The 19,597-nt window shown below is 36.1% G+C and overlaps 1 protein-coding gene and 1 pseudogene across 1 annotated transcript; both read left to right on the forward strand.

The window, feature by feature from the left end:
* Window positions 1–9,327, forward strand: LOC141820204 (formin-like protein 3; annotated as a pseudogene).
* A 964-nt stretch (window positions 9,328–10,291) lies between these two features.
* LOC141820207 (kinesin-like protein KIN-14N) lies at window positions 10,292–16,912 on the forward strand. Its single transcript, XM_074707489.1, has 15 exons — window positions 10,292–10,345; window positions 10,411–10,629; window positions 10,734–10,863; window positions 11,063–11,178; window positions 12,667–12,888; window positions 12,961–13,035; window positions 13,177–13,302; window positions 13,369–13,510; window positions 13,611–13,720; window positions 14,042–14,203; window positions 14,348–14,538; window positions 16,141–16,222; window positions 16,296–16,400; window positions 16,492–16,596; window positions 16,695–16,912. Exons 1-15 carry the CDS (start codon window positions 10,292–10,294, stop codon window positions 16,875–16,877), a joined length of 2,022 nt encoding a protein of 673 aa, XP_074563590.1. The 3' UTR covers window positions 16,878–16,912.
* Window positions 16,913–19,597: the final 2,685 nt, after the last annotated feature.

Consider the following 19,597-nt stretch of genomic DNA (forward strand, 5'->3'; position numbering starts at 1 on the left):
GTCACTCGAATCCCTGACAACTGACAATGACTTTGATGGACGAAAATTTTTGCCAGCCTGGTCGTTGGATAGTTTTCAGCGGGATTTGAAAGTGTTTTCCGGAGGTACACTTGTGCGTGTGCTGGGAGCTGATTTCAGCTTTAGTTGGAGCTACGGATGCGATGAAATTGATAGATCGTTGGCGCAAGATTGACTCACAGGACGATGGTTGTAGAAAAGTTCGTGATCGTTTATCTTTTTCTTGCTCATGCTTTGCTGATGCACGGATCAGAAGGGAAACCGGGGACCGCGGACTTGTCGTTGAAAATGACTGATTCTATGCTGATAGATTATCCTCTGCTGCACGAATACACGGTATGGGGTTCTTTATTTTCATCCTTTGAGTTCTCTATTTGGTTAATCCTTTTACGTCTGCACTGCAAACCTATTAGTGAGTCAAGACTTGTATACTTCTTTTGCTTAAATTTTTAACTAAATAGACAAAAAATTTTGGTGCAATCAGGTAGCGTAGTCCTGATAGACAGGGTTGTGTTTTGGTGTTTGGACAATTTATTTAGACAACATGTTGATGCAATTGCATTGTGGGTAATATGATTGAGGGTAATTTAAGTTAGACCGGTACATCAAGTAGGTCAATATTGACAGGATAGATGAAGTTCAAATGTATCGAGGTCGACCAAACATTTGGCAATGGAGAATATTGATAGGTGTTGGCAATGAAAAGTTATGGAAAGCCTAATAGAGAATTGACAATTGAGAAGTTCAACAAATATTGACATATGGAAAGTCCAATAGATGTTGATAGATGAAAAGTTCAACAGGGAGTTGGCAGATTAGAAAATTCAATAGGGAGTTGACAGCTAAAAAGTTTAACAAGAGTTACAAGATGAAATTTCAACAAAATTTAGCAGTGGAAGTCTAAGCAAGTCAAGTGTGACTGGATGTTTAATAGGTGATGGAAGTCTAGGCAACATAAGGTGGATTGGATGCTTGATAAGTGATAAAAGTCCAACCAAGAAGGATGGAATGCTTGGCAGGTGATGAAGTCCCCACAGGTCAAGACTGACTGGATGCTAGACAAAGAGGTGACCTCTAGGCACATAGAAATCTTGGCATGTTAAAGTTAACCTAAGGTTGGGTAAGTGGAAGTCCTTGTTGGCCAAAGTTGACTTGAGGCTATACAAGGTTAAGGTTAACCTGAGATTGGGCAAGTGAAAGTTTTGATAGCTTAAGGTTGACCTGAGGCTAGGTGTGGAAGTCCCGGGTGGTCAAAGTTGACCCGATGTTGGGCAAATGGAAGTTTGGCAAATCAAGGTTGATTTGAGATTTAATAAGTGGAAGCCTTAGTGAGTCAAGTTAACTTACACTAGAAAATGGATAAAATCTTAAAGGCTAGGCCTCTAAGCAATGGAAATCCTAGTAGGTCGAAGTTGATCGGTACTAGGCAAAGGATGAAGTTTCAGAAACATAGTCTCTAGACATTAGAAGTCTTGGTAAGTCATGGTTGACTTAGGTAGACAAGGAAGTCCTAGGGTCTCCTTACATGACGAGATGAAAAGCTAGAAAGAATCGTTGATCGGATAAGGTTGCATGTCAACTGCTGAATTCCCAGATGCTATAGTGGACCAGTTGACTCAAGTAGTCATTGTGGAGTAGAACAGTCAAATACATTCAAATTCATTTGACTGATTGCTTTAGTTGATTGATTAAACAGATTGCAGGAAACAACTAGAACCCAGAAAAAGGGGATTGCTTGGAGAATGTTGCATTAGTTCTTAAGTGAGTGTTATTGGATTCTTGAACCATTCTTGAGCAAATTTGAAGTGAAAAAAGTAAGTCAAAGCAAACTCCATTATTGTAATCCTTTCTTTGTATTGTATTTATTTATTTTAATCTCTTGTATCCTCTTCTTGTTGTAAGCTTAAGGTTGTTTCTTCATCTTCGGAGGGTATTCAAGAAGGTGATATAAAAGCATTTCGGGAGTGATCCATCAACGGATAGACTATTAAGTAGGAGTTAGATGCTATTGAACTACAGTAGTCTTTGTGCATTTGTTTGTGTATTGTGGTCATTGTATTTATGTTATCCGCTACGCACTAACAAATTGTAGTTATAAGCATGCAAAGAAAAGTGAGTGTCTATTCCCCCTCCTCCCACTGCCCCTTTCCCTTTAGTTGGATCTCATGGTCCTAACAAATTTGTCCAACTTCTAAAACAATGCTTGATCAACAAGTTATTATTAACCTAAAAAAGTGATTTTTTTTGAGGTGCACATGGACTTAATTGTGAAATTGAATAATTATAAATTTTTAAGTGGTAAATTATCAGTTTTTAAATTCGATGTCAGTGCATTTATTCTTTCATATTTGTGATATTAATTCTTTGTTGAATAATCGAGGAGTTAAGGGTGCATTTGGTACAATAGAACAAAAGGAAAAGAATCATAATAAAATTAGGAATTGAAATCTGATAAAGTGGAAAAGGGAATGATTCATTCCACTATTTTGTTTGGTTGTAATAATGGAATGCTATAACTGTTAGTACCTCAAGCAATTGAGGGGGAGATTGTTGGTACCCCAAGTGGTGATGATTATAATTTTGATGTTTCATCAAATAAGTTTAAGTTAGGCTTTGCTTTGGATTTTGATATGCGTGTCTAAGTGTGCATGAATTTAGGTGAACACAAGAGTTCCCGATGACTCAGGGGTTGGTGCATACGGTGAAGGGTGGTATGGGATATCGAGGGGCCGAGAAGGACAAGGAGTATCAAAAAGAGCTGAACTTGGAGTAGAGGATGCAAGCATGCGAGAAGGATGACACGGGACGTGAGTTAATGAGTTCAATGCATCCAAGAGACGAGAGGCTTGCTAGAAGAGTACTTTGGTGGAGCAAGAAAGATGCATGGGGAGTGAGCCGGAAGACACGGTGCATCCGAGGGACAAGAAGTCGGGAGGAAGAATGCTCAAGGTAAGTTGTGGTGAGCTGAGTTGAGTGACGTATATTCGGGACAAGGGTAGAGTCAACTTAGGTGGACTTGGTCGTAGTGGACTTGAGTCAGAATTCAAAGCGACCTGAATTGGGTTTTGGGTTTTGGGCGACCTGCACTTGTAATACTTATTTTTGAAAGGTTTGAAGCCAAGTTGTTCGGGAGGTCCAGATGACAGAAACTAGTTCCGAGCTCCTGGAATACACGTAAAGCATAGATTCGAGTCAGATAGTCAGAAATCCAAATTGATCGATGACGAGCGATTAGAATGGGTTTGAGTGTCTGGAAGGATGCCACGTCAGCAATAGCAAATAGAAGGGGGTTTGTTCGTGGATAAGGTCGACGTGCTGACTCAGCAAGGTTCGGGCGATCGAAAGAGCTTCCGGTTGACTGAGCAGTGGCATGTCAGCATAACAATTGGATTGAGGTAGAGGCTATAAAATAGGACCAGGAGCTCGAAGACAACACATACACACTTGAAATATATTGTATTGCTCTCCTTGATTGTTCCATTTCTTACTGCATTGTATTGATATTTCATCATTGTACTAAGAGGTTTGTCCATCTCTGGCCGTTTACTGAAGAGGAGAAAGATAGTGGACAACATTGTACATAGACCTTGGGCGCATTTGGGGGTTGTGAACCAAGTAAATATCGATGTCCATCTTGGTATGTTTTATTTGCATGTGTTGATTTTGTTTATCCTAATGTGTGCCCATGCTAAGACATTAGCAAGAGAAAGAAACGTTTGTTGTAGGTGCGCTATTCACCCCTTCCCCCTCTAGTGATCCTAAGATTCTGCATCACGTCGCACTAACAATAACAAGTCAAATGGTTCATTTTATGTTTCACCCCTTCACTTCATCTAGTTTTTTTTAATCAATATGACTTAGTCTGTATCTAATCTTGATTGTCTGTTCGACACACCTAACTTAGTGGATCCACCCAACATGCTCAGTTTGAGTGATCCACTTGGCGTGCACAACTTGTTAGATTACCTAGGCCTAATAGGCCCAATTTGTTCAACCGCCCCTGACCTCTCCAAGGAGCCTGATCATGATAATTAGGATGTCTGGTTCTATATGTTTGCTCGACCTGAGCAAATACCCTTGGCCCACCTGGCACTGTTGATGCATCTGGTCCTCAACCCATTTGACACAGTCAATCCACTTGGTCTGCTCACTTAATTGATTGGCCAACCAGGTTACTAGCAAACCAGTCCAACCAATTCAATTGGCTTGATTGGCATTTCTAGTTTATTCATTTTATTTATGGCTATTTTAGAAATGAGTCATTCCTTAGCATGGAACATTCCACTAGACATTCAAATGGACCATTCTCATTCTTTCCATTCTACCCTACTAATTACACTTGTAAATCATACAACATCATAATCTTCTTTTTGTTAATTCCTAGTTCCTTAGTGATTGGATGTATTTTCATTTGGGGTTAATTACCAAATCTATTGCAACATTTTAATTTTCTTTTTGCAACAATTGTAAATTAGTGTCAAACATATCACTTATTTGATTTCCATCCGTTCACTGTTAATTTGATGACATGGTGATGACCTGACATAATATGAAGAAACTAATCTAGATTTATTTATGTAAACTATTGAGAGGGTACCATGTAGCTTATGTAAAGGATCTAAAGCAATTCTTGGGCAAATTCTTCCTCTAAACAAACTAAGCTTGCCTTTTCTTTCCTCTTTGAGGCCCTGCTTATCTTCCTTAAATTGTTTTAGAAAAACAGCATTCTGATTATTATGATTTCCTATGCTACAACTATTGCAATTGTGAAAACTATAATGTTAGTTTTCAGAATTTTCTTATTGTGTGTAGGCAAATCAACTGGAATGGTGATGCAAATTACTTGCCTTCTAACACAAAAGACTATCTTTGTTTTAACCTATTTTTTATTCATATAAGTTTATGCTAAATAGCTAATGTTTTTATCTGATTCTTGCTGAACCACCATTTTTTATGCATGCTTCTTTTCAATGACTGAATTATTTTCCATAAATTATCTTACGTGGATATCTGTCTGGATTTGATCACAAGATGTTTGTTTTCCTTGTGTAGGGTAGAATGTATGGTTATGAAGTTGTGACCACTCTTCCTCCAAAAGTTAAGCATGCAGTAAACCAATGTCTCATTGGGAGAGGATTTGGCTTGGATATTTCTAAAGAAGATTATAGACTCAATAGCATGCACATTGAGTGCTTAGAATTAGTAACTAATTGGCTTCATGTACATGGAAGACATTTAGCAAATCAATCTCCAAGGCCTGTGCCCAACTTCTCCCTAGATGTAGGCAAATCTCCTGCTCTAGCTAGTCCATCAACTGCTCCAGCTGCAGGTTCAATGCCTTCTCTAGCATCACCTAAACTTACAGATGAACAACAAACAGCTGCTCCTGCTATATCCCAATCACCTGATCTAGCACCTACAAGCTCTTCATCTCTCCATCATTACTCAATAGTTTTGTCAATTTCTTCACCAAAACCACCCAAAATTGCTCCTGCGAGCCCTTCATCCTCACACGAGGATCAACAAGATAGAACAAAACTAGTTATCATTGCAGTAGCTCTATCGTCGACTGGGACATCTCTTCTTCTCCTTTGTATATTCTGTTGTTACTGGAAATTTTGCAGACAGCGTCAATACTTAGTAAATGGGAAAGATGAAAGACCCCTCTTGCATCTAAGTAATGTCTCTGGTATGAAATCATTCCACTTTCTTATAAACATTTTATTTTTTGGTCAGATTCTTATAAACATAGTTGACAACCCTGTTAATTGAGATGCATTTCTAAGTATGAAATTTATAAGACTTGTGATTTCAGGATTATCGAATAAGTCATTTGGTCCAGTTGGTTCGAGTAATCATACAGATAATCTTGGAGGTTTGCCATCTGATGGTGGACTTAGCCAAAATGGCCATGTTCTGTGTGAAGATTTCCATCTGATTTAGTGTCAAATCCCAACGGTACCATTCCTCTTAGTGCCCCTCACCATCCAACTGCTTCTGTTCTTCCACCTTCAGCTCCTCCTCCTCCTCCTCCTCCCCCAGGTATACCTCCCATTACTAAGGCTGCACCTCCACCCTTTGCTCCACCACTACCATTTCCAAACCGAAAATCTGGTGCTCAGATACCATCACCACCAGAAAGAAATGCTGCTGTTCAACCACCTCCACCATCACCAAATGCTGCTTTTCCTCCTCACCAAGTTCAAGGAAATTCTAGAACTAAGCAGCCACCAAATTTTGAGCTGAATCATTTCATAAGTCTCAATGCGGATAGTGACAAGAATGGCCCTAAAACAAAGCTGAAGCCGTTCTTTTGGGATAAAGTTCTTGCAAACTCTCAGTCCAATGTCTGGTCTCATATAAGATCAGGTTCTTTCCAGTAAGTTTAATATTCAGTTTCTCCACTTTAATCTTGTAAAATTGGGGTTTGATAATGATTTAACTAAATTTACAGGTTCGATGAGGAGATGATTGAATCATTATTTGGCTACAATAATGCTGCTGGTGGAAGCGTTGTTGGAAAGAAGGAATCAACTAGCGGTGTTCCCTCGCCTCAGTTTATCCAGCTTCTTGAGCCAAAGAAGTCTCAGAATCTAGCAATATCAATAAAGGCTCTGAACATAAAAAAACATGAAGTCAGTGAAGCACTCATGGAAGGTAAGTTTGAATTTTGTGTTTGGTAAACGTAGAGATTGAAGAGTGCAATATTTCAAATGAGGTGCTTCTAATAAAGTAAATCATGTTAGCTTCTAGCTATTGCCACAAAACTAACTATTTTTTTAATAGTACTTTGGTTTTACTCTACCATACAAATTAGTGAGTCGAGCTGTTTCTGCATATTTTCCCAATTTTGTTCCCTTTCTGTCCATAAATAAAAGATTTTGGTGTCATTTTCTATTTTTAATTTTTCATATGGTTTAATTTCATTTCTATATAAACTTTCAATCATTAGAAGATCTTCAACAACTACTATTGGCACACTCAATTTTACGTGTTACACGATGCTTTTCCATTATGAATCACTTTTAATATCTTGGTTCTTTCTGTTGGTCTTTTTACTACCAGGAAATGAGCTTCCTACTTCTCTTCTTCAAGCATTGCTGAGAATGCAACCTACCACTGATGAAGAGCTGAAACTTCGGCTGTATACTGGTGATTTGTCCCTTCTAGGTCCTGCAGAACAATTCCTCAAGGAATTGATTGATATTCCTTTTGCCTATAAAAGGATGGATGTCTTGCTATTCATGTCTCTTCTACATGAGGATGTCTCAATCATACAGGAATCTTTTGCAATTTTAGAGGCAAGTCTTGGAATTCTAGATAAAAAGCTAGATAGCACTATCATATTACCTTTCTCTTTGTTTTTTGGCGTCTTCTATATATCTCTCTCTATATTGTTAATTTGTTTTCACAGATTGGATCATGCATTTACATTCAGGCTATCATGTTATCTTTGAATCCATGGATTTACATTTGTCAATTTCTTTTCTATTTGGATCATGCATTTACATTCAGGCTATGCATTATCTTTGAGCCCGTGTGTTTATGTTTGTATTCACAAAGTTTTGGATTACTAGCATGGCAGCGTGACACTCCAGTCCCACCTTTATACCTAGAAGTGGTATAGAAACCCACCCCCAGGTGTCAAAGGCTGCTTATACTTGTGAATCTTGTTTTTCATTAAAAAATGTGAGGATGCCCAGACTGTTATGTTTGATGAACTGTGGCAATATAGTCCAATTAGTTTGAATGATTTATATGCAGCTATTGGAATTCATCTCTAACAAAAATCATACATGTTAGTGATGTTCTGCTTTTGTCACTGCCAATGTAGGAATTCATAATATTCTCCACAGTATGATATTTCTTTCATGTTCAGATTGTAGTTTTCTGATACAAATAAGCAATTGTTGCTTTGCTTTTGGTTGTCTTTGTTCCATGTCAAACTTGAATATTCAGATGGAAGTCCAACTTCCGTGCCTAGTTGGTCTTTAACTAGAAAAATATTGCATCATAAGCTAGACTAGACTTCTTGTTAATTTATTTGCTTATTGGATGAGTTATAGATCCTTGTTATTATAACTGTGATTGTTGTCAACATAAGAGTTTCCTTTATTGTTATAGATCCATACTTTTCGTTGATCTGGTCTCTAGTTGAATATCTTTTTTCTCCTGAATTTTTTTTTTTGAATATCTTGTTACTAGTACAGTATAGTGAATGCCACAGTTGTGGAACACTTAAAAAGTCATAACCATGAATATTCTTTTTGTGTTAGGTAGCTTGCGCTGAACTCAGAAGCAATCGTCTCTTCTTGAAGATATTGGAAGCTGTTCTTAAAACTGGCAACCGCATGAATGATGGCACCTTCCATGGAGGTGCTGAGGCATTCAAGCTTGACACTCTGTTGAAGTTGGCAGATGTTAAGGGTACAGATGGGAAAACCACTCTCTTGCACTTCGTTGTTAAAGAGACTATCCGTTCAGAAGGTAGACGTGCTGCACGTCTAGCAAGAGAAAGTGGATACATGTCCATCCTCAATAATTATAACTTTAATTCTAATGATTCCTTTGAAGACTCTAAAGCGGATTCTGAAGAATGTCTCCATGCAGTTGGCCTTGAGGCTGTTTCTGGTCTAAGCAGTGAGCTTAATAATGTTAAGAAAGCAGCAGGATTTGATATTGATGCTACCACGAATTCAGTGGCCAGTTTTGGTCGCAAGTTAGTGGAGATTAAGGAGTTTCTAAACAAAGATATGAGAAGCTTGGAAGAGGATAGTGGATTTCATCATTCCCTCGAGTGCTTTGTAGAACATGCTGAATCTGCCATAACTTTCTTGTTGGAAGAACAAAAGAGAATAAGATCCTTGGTGCAGAGAACTACTGATTATTTTCATGGAAGTGCAGCGAAAGATGAAGGATTGCGGTTATTCATCATCGTAAGAGATTTACTTGTCATGTTGGACAAGATATGCACAGAAGTAAAGAAATCATCAAAGAAAGTCTCAATGCCAGCCAAAAAAATTAGAGAAACTTCAACAGCAACTCCTAGTCCTGGTCCCCGACAACTATTGTTTCCTGCAATAAGAGATCGACAGGCTGATAGTTCCAGTTCAGATGAAGAGGATCTCTGAATGTGGCTAAGCAAAGGTAACAACTTTGCTAATTTTTAGGAAAGGAAAAGCATTGTATTTGTATATACCCTGTTTGTACTCCATCCCTCTGATTAGAAACTATTATTGTTTTGAAAAGCTGTTGTTTTGTTTTGCAGCAGGCAATGTATTTTTTGGAGCCATTTTGAATTGTATAAACGACAGGAACGGTTTTACTCAATTATAGAAGTGACTGTCAGCTAAGCAGCAAACACCTTTTCTCAGTTTAAACAGAAGGAATGAACAAGGACGCCTTTTTGATAATCAATAAAAAAGAAATATTATTTTTAAGTTTTATTCATATATATATATATATATATAAAAAAATTAATTTTTTCATAAGGGTTAGATTTTAAGGTTTATGATTTAGTGTTTAGTTTTTAAAAAATTAAAAAAAAAATTTACTTGGTCACAGTGGTGTTTAGTTAGCTTCACTTGTAAAGAATTAATTTTGATCTATGCTCCAATTGTTTTTAGATTTTATAGTGATGATTTATCTTTTGTCTTACTTAGTTTGCACAAGTCTTACTAGACCAAGGATTTTTTTTTTAGTTCTTGACGATTATTATTTATCTGTTGAGAGATTATTTAGATAAAGATTGAAGACAGATATACAAAAGAAAAAAAATTAGAAGTCTTTCTTTCTTAATTTAAAAAAGAAATTTTATTTTATCATAATTTAAAAATGTACTTATTTTATTAACAATTTATACAAAGTAAATAACTAAGTACAAAACTTAAACTAAGAAATTATACTAAAATTATTTTTATTTCAATGGTATCATAGTAGTGACTTTATAATTGTTTTTTTAATTCAATCTATCAAAAAATATTGTATATTTTTCTATAAAAAATATTTATTAATTTATTTTAATTTGATTAAAATTATTATTATAATTGCTATGTACTTTTTACAATTATAATAATTAATTTTGACCTTTTAATTTTTATCCATTTATATTTAACAGTTTATTTTGAAAGCTGAAGTTACTTCCTTCCCAAAATATCCTCGATTCAAAAATTTCCATGATTGTCTTGATTTGTTTAATCGAACCGCAACTGTAATACCCTTATCATTTCAAATCCCTAACGGATACTCCATCCTCCTCCACTTCCTCGCAGCGATGGCTTCTTCTGGGATCTCCGGCAAGCGTCCCTCGCCGGGGATCTCCTCGCACGTAAGTTCTTCGCTGCCTTATTCTCATGCAGTGGTTTCCGTCTGATCCACTCTTGGTTCGCGCAGAGCAAGGAGAATCGCACCCTTGACAAGCGACGGCGGTTGGTCGGCAAGGAGGCGACTCCACCGGATGAAACCAGGGCGCGGAAGGTGCTTTCTTCTGTCAACTCTCATCCAGATCTCGTCGTTCCCCTTCACAATTCCGAGATTGAATTTTTGTCTCGGGAGAATGTGGAAAAGCTCCTGGGAGAGGAGATGAAAGGGAAGAACAATAGTGACTTTAAGGTGACTTGAGTCTCGTGGGATTAATTTTCAGTCTTCTTCCGAGGATTTTGTAATTTTATTCTTTGTGGGTATGTTTCGTTAATTTGCAGGGGAGGTGCGAGCAGATGATGGAGCACGTTGAGAAGCTCAAGACTTGCATTAAATGGCACATGGCTCGTGAAGATGGATATTTAGCGGACCAGAAAAAACAACGAAATTTCATGGAGGATCAGGAGAAGAGCCACAATGATATTGGTACCTTGCGTCTCTTTTGTTCACACTTTGCGAATAATTGATATGTTGCTGTAACTGAAAAACCAATGATATTGGTACCTGCTCATGAGAATATTGTCTTATGTTTTTCCTAGAGATCCAACAAAACTTTTGCTTCTCAGTTGAGAATGTATAGCGAATTATGATTGTCAGCTAATATATCTTCAGATTTTATCTACAGTGACTCAGTTGAAGGCAAAGATTGATGAACTGGAGGCCATGAACAAGGAGCCAAAGGCAGAAAGTACTAGGAAATTCCTAGAAAATGAAAGAGATGCACAAATCACTTTTGAAAGTGTACGTATTTTCTCCTTAATGAAACATTTACACAGGAGGTACAGTGGGTCAAGGATAAGGTGCCTTAGTACTTCACTAGGATTTCAAACATCCTTTTTAGTGATTTGTATAACAAATTACTAATCTTCATGTTAGTTATATTAAATTTAATCAATAGGTTACTTATTCCAAAAGCTCAAACTATTAGGAAATAAACCAATATGTGCATATCTATTGTCAACACTTTGCCTTCACATGTTGGCTTGTGAACGGGATTCAAATGTTCTAATCTCTACATGTGAACCGTTTTAGAGCAATGATGCCATGTTAAATTTGGTTGGCTGACATCATAGATACTATGCACACATATATTCTATATTATATATATTCATGCATCATATTATATATTATTTTATATAAAAAACTCAAAAAAAAAAAATGAAAACCCAAGAAAACTAAAAAACCAGGACCAAACCAACCTGAGAACTTTGGTTTAGTTTTTTCCAAACAAAATTTTGGTTTTGTTCTTTGGCCTGAGTTTTTCTCTTTAAAATCCACATCATTTTGAGTCAGGTCAGGTTTCCCCATTTCACCCTACCACTTGGCCAAGTATTTCCTCAACTGTAACCTAATTAAAACAAATGTTCAATTCTTTAAAGAGTGATGATTTCTTGCAACATCCATACATGGCTTATGATATATTTACTTTTAATGATTTCTGAAAAATTAAAACACTACCAGAGTGCAAACTACCATGATAATTTTACTCTGGCGCTTCAGTCTAATAGCCAACCTATACTGTAACATGAGAATGGATATTAAACTTTATCCATCTAGGGTTCCTTGTAGTTCGATTCCCACATTGACTCCATGAAATATGACATGTTGCTAAATTGAGCATGCAGTATATCTGCTGGTGTGCTTTCCCATTGAATCTGTGGTCATAATTTTTTTATAATCATGGTGAAACACTAACAATATTCATAATTGTCATCTCTAAGTATGAATTTACTGCTCGAACCCCTATTGATCCATGAATTGCCAAAAATAGTTGTTACAATTGTGTAAAAAGAATGTCAGAATATTATTGTTCAAAAATCATCTTTAATACTACAAATCAATGCCTGCATAATTTGGTTTGTGATTCAGTGAACTTATCAAATAGACTGCATGATAACTGTGTATAAATTCATTCATCAATTTAAGTTGCAAAATCTTCCACCTAGAAACAATGGGTCTAAGTTGAATTTAGTTCGGTGTTGATTCAAAAGTTGATCTTTTATCCTAGAAAAATAATAGAAGACAAGGGAGGGCAAGCTTTTACTATTGAGTTTTTTTCTTTGGTTAATTGGTTAATGCATTGGCAGTTCATCTCTTAAATAAAACTTGTGTTTTTTTTTCTATTTTTGTCATGTTGCAATTACTCAAAAGGACTTTCCGTGGCATTACTATTTCCTTCTAGTATATCACAGCTTGGACCTAATTTGTTTACTGTGCTGGTATTCTCAGCAAGAAGAAATTAAACCAAAGGAAGTATTGAACACAAAAAGGAAAAAGCATAAGGAACAATCAAATAAAGAATTAAGTTGTCTTAGAAGTGAATTGCAACAAGTCAAGGATGGTTGCAATAAAGCACAAGCAGAAGTGCAGCGCTTGACACTTGTCATTGCCAAATATGAAGAAATTACCAAAAACCTGGATATGATAACTATGAAGACAGTTGATCTTGAGGTTTGTTTGCTCTATCATCTTTTCATAATGCTGTTGATTGCACTGAAAAAAAATTTCCTCTTTATGACATAGGAAACCTGTGCTTGCCAAAGAAAAGAAATTTTGTCATTGCAGCATCAGCTTACTGCTAAAAAGGATGAACTTAGGGTTAGTAGTGACTGCTCTTTCAACCATTTAATATTGTTATTTAATACATTTGTATTTGAAAGAATGTATCAGTAGACTTCTTTGTTCCCACTTTATATAACGGCCATGTATTCAAGTTTGGCATCCTTATTAATTTTGTAGCAAGCCAATTTGACAGCCACTACAATGGCATCCAAATTTGAAGAGCAAAAGATAATTATAGAGGAGTTGAAAAATCATCTTGTGGAAGGAGAGAAATTGCTGAAAAAGCAGCATAATGCCATATTGGTTGGTTAACACTGTTGTTTAACATTTTTAAAGCATCTTTGACACTAAAATTATGAGCTGCTGCAGGAACTTAAGGGAAACATTAGAGTCTTCTGTAGGGTTCGACCTATTGTGGTTAATAATGATTCTAGTGGGACAAATGGAACAGTGATTTCATATCCCACCTCTATGGAATCTTTTGGCCGGGGCATCAATTTGACACATGGTGGTATGATGATGCAATTATTTTTACAAGTTTGATCTTCTTTTTTATACTATGTTTTATACCCTTCAGTAACATTAAACTCTGACTGTATAATTGTCAGCAGCCCAAAAACATTCGTTCACTTTTGATAAAGTATTCAGCCATGAAGCTTCACAAGAAGATGTGTTTATTGAAATCTCAGAGCTAGTGCAGAGTGCATTTGATGGGTACAAGGTAGTTTAGCTGTTTCTTTGTTTAATTTTGAGATGTCTAATTGGCAAAGTCTCTTGGTTTGCTGTAACACTTCAGATCAGAAGTTCTTTTTGTCTATACTGCCTCATAAGTTTCTTAACTATATTAATACTCATATTTTAGTTTCTTCCACTTTGTTTTTTAGCATACTAGCAACATTTCCTTTTCATTGTTATTGGCCTAATGGGAAAAAAAACTGCAATTTTAGTTGCCAGTTATGCGGGAAGCAAATAAAGTTTAATCATATGGCTATACTTCGATTGACGGTTCAATGTTAAGAAAGTTGACATCTTTGAACTACAGGTTTGCATTTTTGCTTATGGACAAACTGGTTCTGGAAAAACATACACTATGATGGGAAATCCAGATATACCAGAACAGAAAGGTCTTATACCTCGTTCTTTGGAGCAGATTTTTGAAGTTAGCCAATCACTTCAATGTCAGGGTTGGGAGTACAAAATAAAGGTATATTATATATATACACACTATAACTTGCTTTTACTTATGGCATTTGCTTAGTTGTTTTTCTCATGTATTATTGAAGGCATCCACCGTAACTTGTTTCGACTTTGGCATTTGCTTAGTTATTTTCCTCATGTATTATTGAAGGCATCAATGTTGGAGATTTATAATGAGACAATTCGTGATTTATTATCACCAAGTTGTTCAAGTAGCCCGGAGGGAAAACAATATTCTATTAAGCATGATGCTAATGGCAACACAGTTGTTTCTGACCTTACCCTGGTAGATGTATGCACAGAGCAGGCTGCACAGAGTCTGCACCGGGCTGCATGCAGCAGGTGGCAACGCTTTTCTACTGTTATCAATTCTTAATTATTTCTTGACATTAATTAGTTAATTCTTTTAACCTAGATGCTAAAGGTGCTGTTTAAGCCATTGATTATTTTGCGACTCTATTGTTTTTCTAGAGCTGATCTATACTTTTTCCACATGCTTGGTCGGTCAATAAAAGCATCCCAACTATTGATTACTTTTGATTAGACCCTGGCCTATCTTACATTTGCCCAAACCCACATAAAGCTACTTTTCACTCAAACTGCGATCAGAACAACGGATAAGGATTTAATCCATCTCTATGGAGCTTGTGAAAAAAAGGGATGCCATAATCAGAACATTTCACAAGTTTCCTCAGTTGATATGAAAATATCAGGATTTTTTTTTATAAAGTTGGACATTTGTACTCTTGGTGAGAGAGATTAGATCAGGAAAAGATAAGAATTGCTGATCCATGGACACAACAAAATCAAACAGTCATTCTCAGATGGATGCATTGGTCATATTGGTGTAAGGAAAGTACAAGTGCACTTTATACTTTTCACATGCTAAGTATATATTTAACTAGGATTCAGTTGATGATTGCTTGGTGCTAGTAGAAAATAGTCGATTTCATGGTTTAAGTACCAGTTGATATCTGTTGGCAGGGTCGAAATTGTTGGGAGACAATCGAAGTCCCACATTGAAAATATATGAAAAATATCATGGGTTTATAAAATGGAAGATATCTCCATTGGAATGAGAGATTTTGGATAAAGTCCAAAAACAAAACCATCAGAGCTTAGGTCCTAAGTGGACAATATTATACCGTTGTGGAGATATATGTGAATTCCATCTATTCTAATAGAAATGTTTCATTTTGGCTTGATTGAAAACAAGACTGTGTTGGCATGCTTAAATGGTGTTCCACACGTGCCAGTTCTAGAAGGAGCAGGTTTAGACAAAAAAAAAACGTATAAACATTAGTAGAGATGCATAATGTACTTTTGTAATTTGTTACTCCAAAATTTGAATTCAATTTTTAAAATTGCTATAAGCTTATAGGTGGGGGTAAAGAAGGGGAAGGGAATCTATGAATTAAAATTCATTTGAGCTGATCTTGATTTGAAAGGTGAGTGAGCTGGTTGATTAGGCTAGTTAGGTTGGTTGAGCAGGCAGATCACACACCTTCCCTTATCTGCTTGCTCATCCCACCTTCGTCCCACCTGAATCGACCGGTCAGTCTAGATCAAACACCTAATCTACCCACCTCGATCAACCTACCCAGCCTGACCATTCCAACTGAACCGACCACCCTACATCCTATATGGATTGATTAGTTTACTCGGATGTGAACGTGAACGTGAACGGAGGAGGGTACAGAGGAGAGGCTTATTGATAGAGTGAGTCACTTACAGATGAGTGATGTTTCACAGGAAAATAACTTTTGCTCTTTTTCAAAGGAAGTGATTTTTCTCAAAAAAAAAAATACATATTATTTTATTGACCGAAAGAAATTTTTTATTGGCCGTCGTGTTCCATTTCACCCAATACTGAAAATATTTTCTTAGAGAATATATACATGAAATTATCTGTTCCATTTGATAAGTGCTGCTATTCCTGTTCAGATCACTAGGAAAAACAAACATGAATGAACAATCCTCAAGAAGCCATGTCATTTTCACCTTGAAGATAGTTGGCACCAATGAGGTGATTAACAGATCATCATCTGTTAGAGATTTCCATTGACTACTCATATATATATTCCTTGATTTGGATTCAGAGCACCAAAGAGCAGGTTCAAGGCGTACTCAACCTGATAGATCTTGCTGGAAGTGAGCGTCTAGCAAAAAGTGGTTCCACGGGTGATCGCCTGAAAGAAACTCGGGTTAAACTTTTTTCTGTCGAAGAATAAATTTTTGTTCAAATTTTTAGTTGATAGATTATTTACACACATGCCTACGGCCATTTTATCGCAGGCTATTAACAAAAGTTTGTCCGCGCTGAATGATGTGATTTCTGCTCTTGCAAATAAAGAAGACCATGTTCCCTTCAGAAACTCTAAGTTAACTTATCTTTTGCAGGTACAGAAACTTCCTCCAGAAATTCTTGTGATGTAATTTAGAATGTGAACTTTTGAATTTCCAAGTGCATCTTGTCTGATTATGTTTTACGTAAACAGCCTTGCCTTTCTGGAGATTCTAAGATACTAATGTTGTTGAACATTTCACCTGAGGCATCCTCATCTGGAGAATCCATCTGCTCACTACGTTTTGCAGCAAGGGTCAACAACTGTGTCATTGGCATTCCTCGACGACATACCCAGACGCGGTCACCTTCAGATTCACATACTCATTATCATTAATATTTAATCTCCATCTGTAATCTAATATTCTCTACTGTAAGTTGTGTGATCTATCATCTGTTCTGCATTGGTCCAGAAAAAGTGAGATTTGAGATTGTCAGCATATTATATTCTGTAGGCAAAATAATTTGTTAGTTCGATTAAGAGTTTTATATCTTCCAACACACGGGTTATTGAACTTTGTGATTCTTAAGCTCGTCAATTTCAACGTTCTGTATCTCCGACTGGATTGGATGGTAATAAACATTTTTTAGTTCAATTTATACTTCTATAAAATAGTGATAGCCTTATACGGCGACTACCAATGTTATACGAGTAAGCTATTTACAATGCAAAAACACTGTTTGGCACTGCTCGATCGCAAGCTCATTGACCTTAATTATAAGGGTGCATGGGTGGTGTTTTTTCACTTGACACCTTTTAATTTAATTAAAATACTAAGGGTTATTGTGGATTTTAAATTTGCTTAATTTCCCATGCATGCATCTCTTTAAAGAACTCCAACTCACTTAATCACAAGTATTTTAATTTGTTTTAAGTTCTCTATTTTCATCTCTTCTACAAAAATTTTTAGCATGTTGCTATTTTAAGATGAAGATCATTGTATTTTGAGGGATTATTTGCTGATAACGTGGATCTAGCTAGGGCAACATGATCATTTTAAAGAGATCGAGTTTAATTATTATATATCTTGACTTTGAGGCCAACTTGAAGGGGACATGCATGCATGCATATTGACTAACCATAGAAGCTTAATTATTGATTATTCAAAGTGTTGAGTAGTCAACTATTTGAAGGAGTGTGTCGTGATCTAGTTGAAAGTTTGATGACATCAAGGGTTCGAATCCTGGCGAAGCCAGGCAATACCCTCCTGCGTCGTAACCAACTGCACTTTCTCGATTTACCTCCTCACAGATGGTCGTGGGGCCGACCGTGTAGGGCCGCTAAAGTGACGGATCCACCTTTTACAGAAAAGAAAATTTGATGACATTGTTGCAATTGACTTAAAAGAGTACATGGACTCTTAAAACTCTTAAAGACCGAGGTTAATGACTAATTAAAAAATTGTAATCCACACCACATTATTATCTCATCATCCCGAGTCATTAATGAGTTGGCAAGTTCATCTCTCGAAGGAGACACACTACACCGTAGGAGGTGTTATGGCTTCTCGATCGGAGTTCTTTAATTATATTATATTGAGCCTAAGGAATATGGCAAAGACATCATATATAGCTAGCTAGGGTGCCTAATGACTGAGAATTGACTGATTAATTAGAATAGGTCATGATAATGAGAGCTTTCAAGTTCATTATTGATTGACGAAGATGGAACTTAATTGTTAGATTTTTCAACTTTGCCTAGCTAGGAGAGTCCTTACACAGTCACGTAATTAAGTTAATGCGCATAGGATATCACTTCATTATATATATATATAATGAAGGTCCGAGGAGAAACACTGTGCAATCGCACGGCTATGGTTTCACGCGATTCGGCATGGACGGCTGGGATGGATTCGCGCACGAATCGGGCAGGATACCGTCGCGCAGTATATCAAATATATATATATATATATATATATATATATATATATATATATATATATATATATATATATATATATATATATAAAATTAGATATCGTGAAACATTATTTATTTATTTTCAATAATTGAAACTTAGGCACAAGAATTAACTTATTTAATTTCATGGGACCTTAAAAAACATTAAGTTATTTGCTTAGTCTATTAACACTAGAAATGAAGATGAAAGTGATGCATAAATATTAATTAAATATGTAGAAATGATGCCATTAAGAGAACAGTTGGTTTGTTGGCTTTTGAATATTCTTCGCTTTTCTTTCAACTAAATTTTTAAAAAAAAACAAAAGATTGTAATAAATAAGAACTTCACAAGCACAATTAATAACTAAGACCAAACTTGTTCATTAAAGTTTCTTGGCAGTCCCTTTAGATACTCCAATTCCTTGTCTCATAAACTTAATTTCATTGAATTAAGATCGATACAACGAATAGATCCTTAATTGCCACTCCCTTTTCCCAAAAAGAAGCCATAAAAGCCTCTATCCTAAACTAAATTCGTTTCAATGTGGATATTTGGTGACACGTTTGGCAAATCTAATCAAATGAAGGATATCTCATGAACTTAATTTCATTGAAGATACAAGGAAGAGATCCTTAGTCGCCATTCCCTTTTCCCAAAAAGAAGCCCTATATAAGAGCCCCTATCTTAAACTAAATTCATTTCAACGTGGATATTTGGTGACACGCTGTGCAAAATCTTATCAAATGAAGGTTGGACTCATGCCAAATATTATATTTATGTATTTTCTTCTCTTCTTTCTTATTGATCAAATACTGTATTGATCGCCGGGCTATAGTGCAATGATAAAGAAACTTCTGTAGTTGATTAAGCATCCATGCATGGGTCTATTCTTAACTGTGATATACTACAAATTAATTTATTTCAATAATAAAAAGATAACTCTGAAATGTTGGTTGTGGAGCGACACACCTTTCGCACTTTTGTATTTATCTTAATGACCGATAAAAAAATTTAATAGAGTCGGATCGATCACCTTAAAATTAATTAATTTAGAGAATTAGATATCTAGATTAATAAAAAAAATGATCAAATAAAGTGTGAGAGCTTAAAAGATATTATTATTATTATTATTGATGTGCGGTTGGAGTACAGTT

This window comes from Curcuma longa, unplaced genomic scaffold, assembly GCF_044706935.1.
Source record: "Curcuma longa cultivar G26 ecotype Majalengka, Jawa Barat unplaced genomic scaffold, ITB_CL_G26_1.1 utg2798_np1212_758248_RagTag, whole genome shotgun sequence".
NCBI lineage: Eukaryota > Viridiplantae > Streptophyta > Magnoliopsida > Zingiberales > Zingiberaceae > Curcuma > Curcuma longa.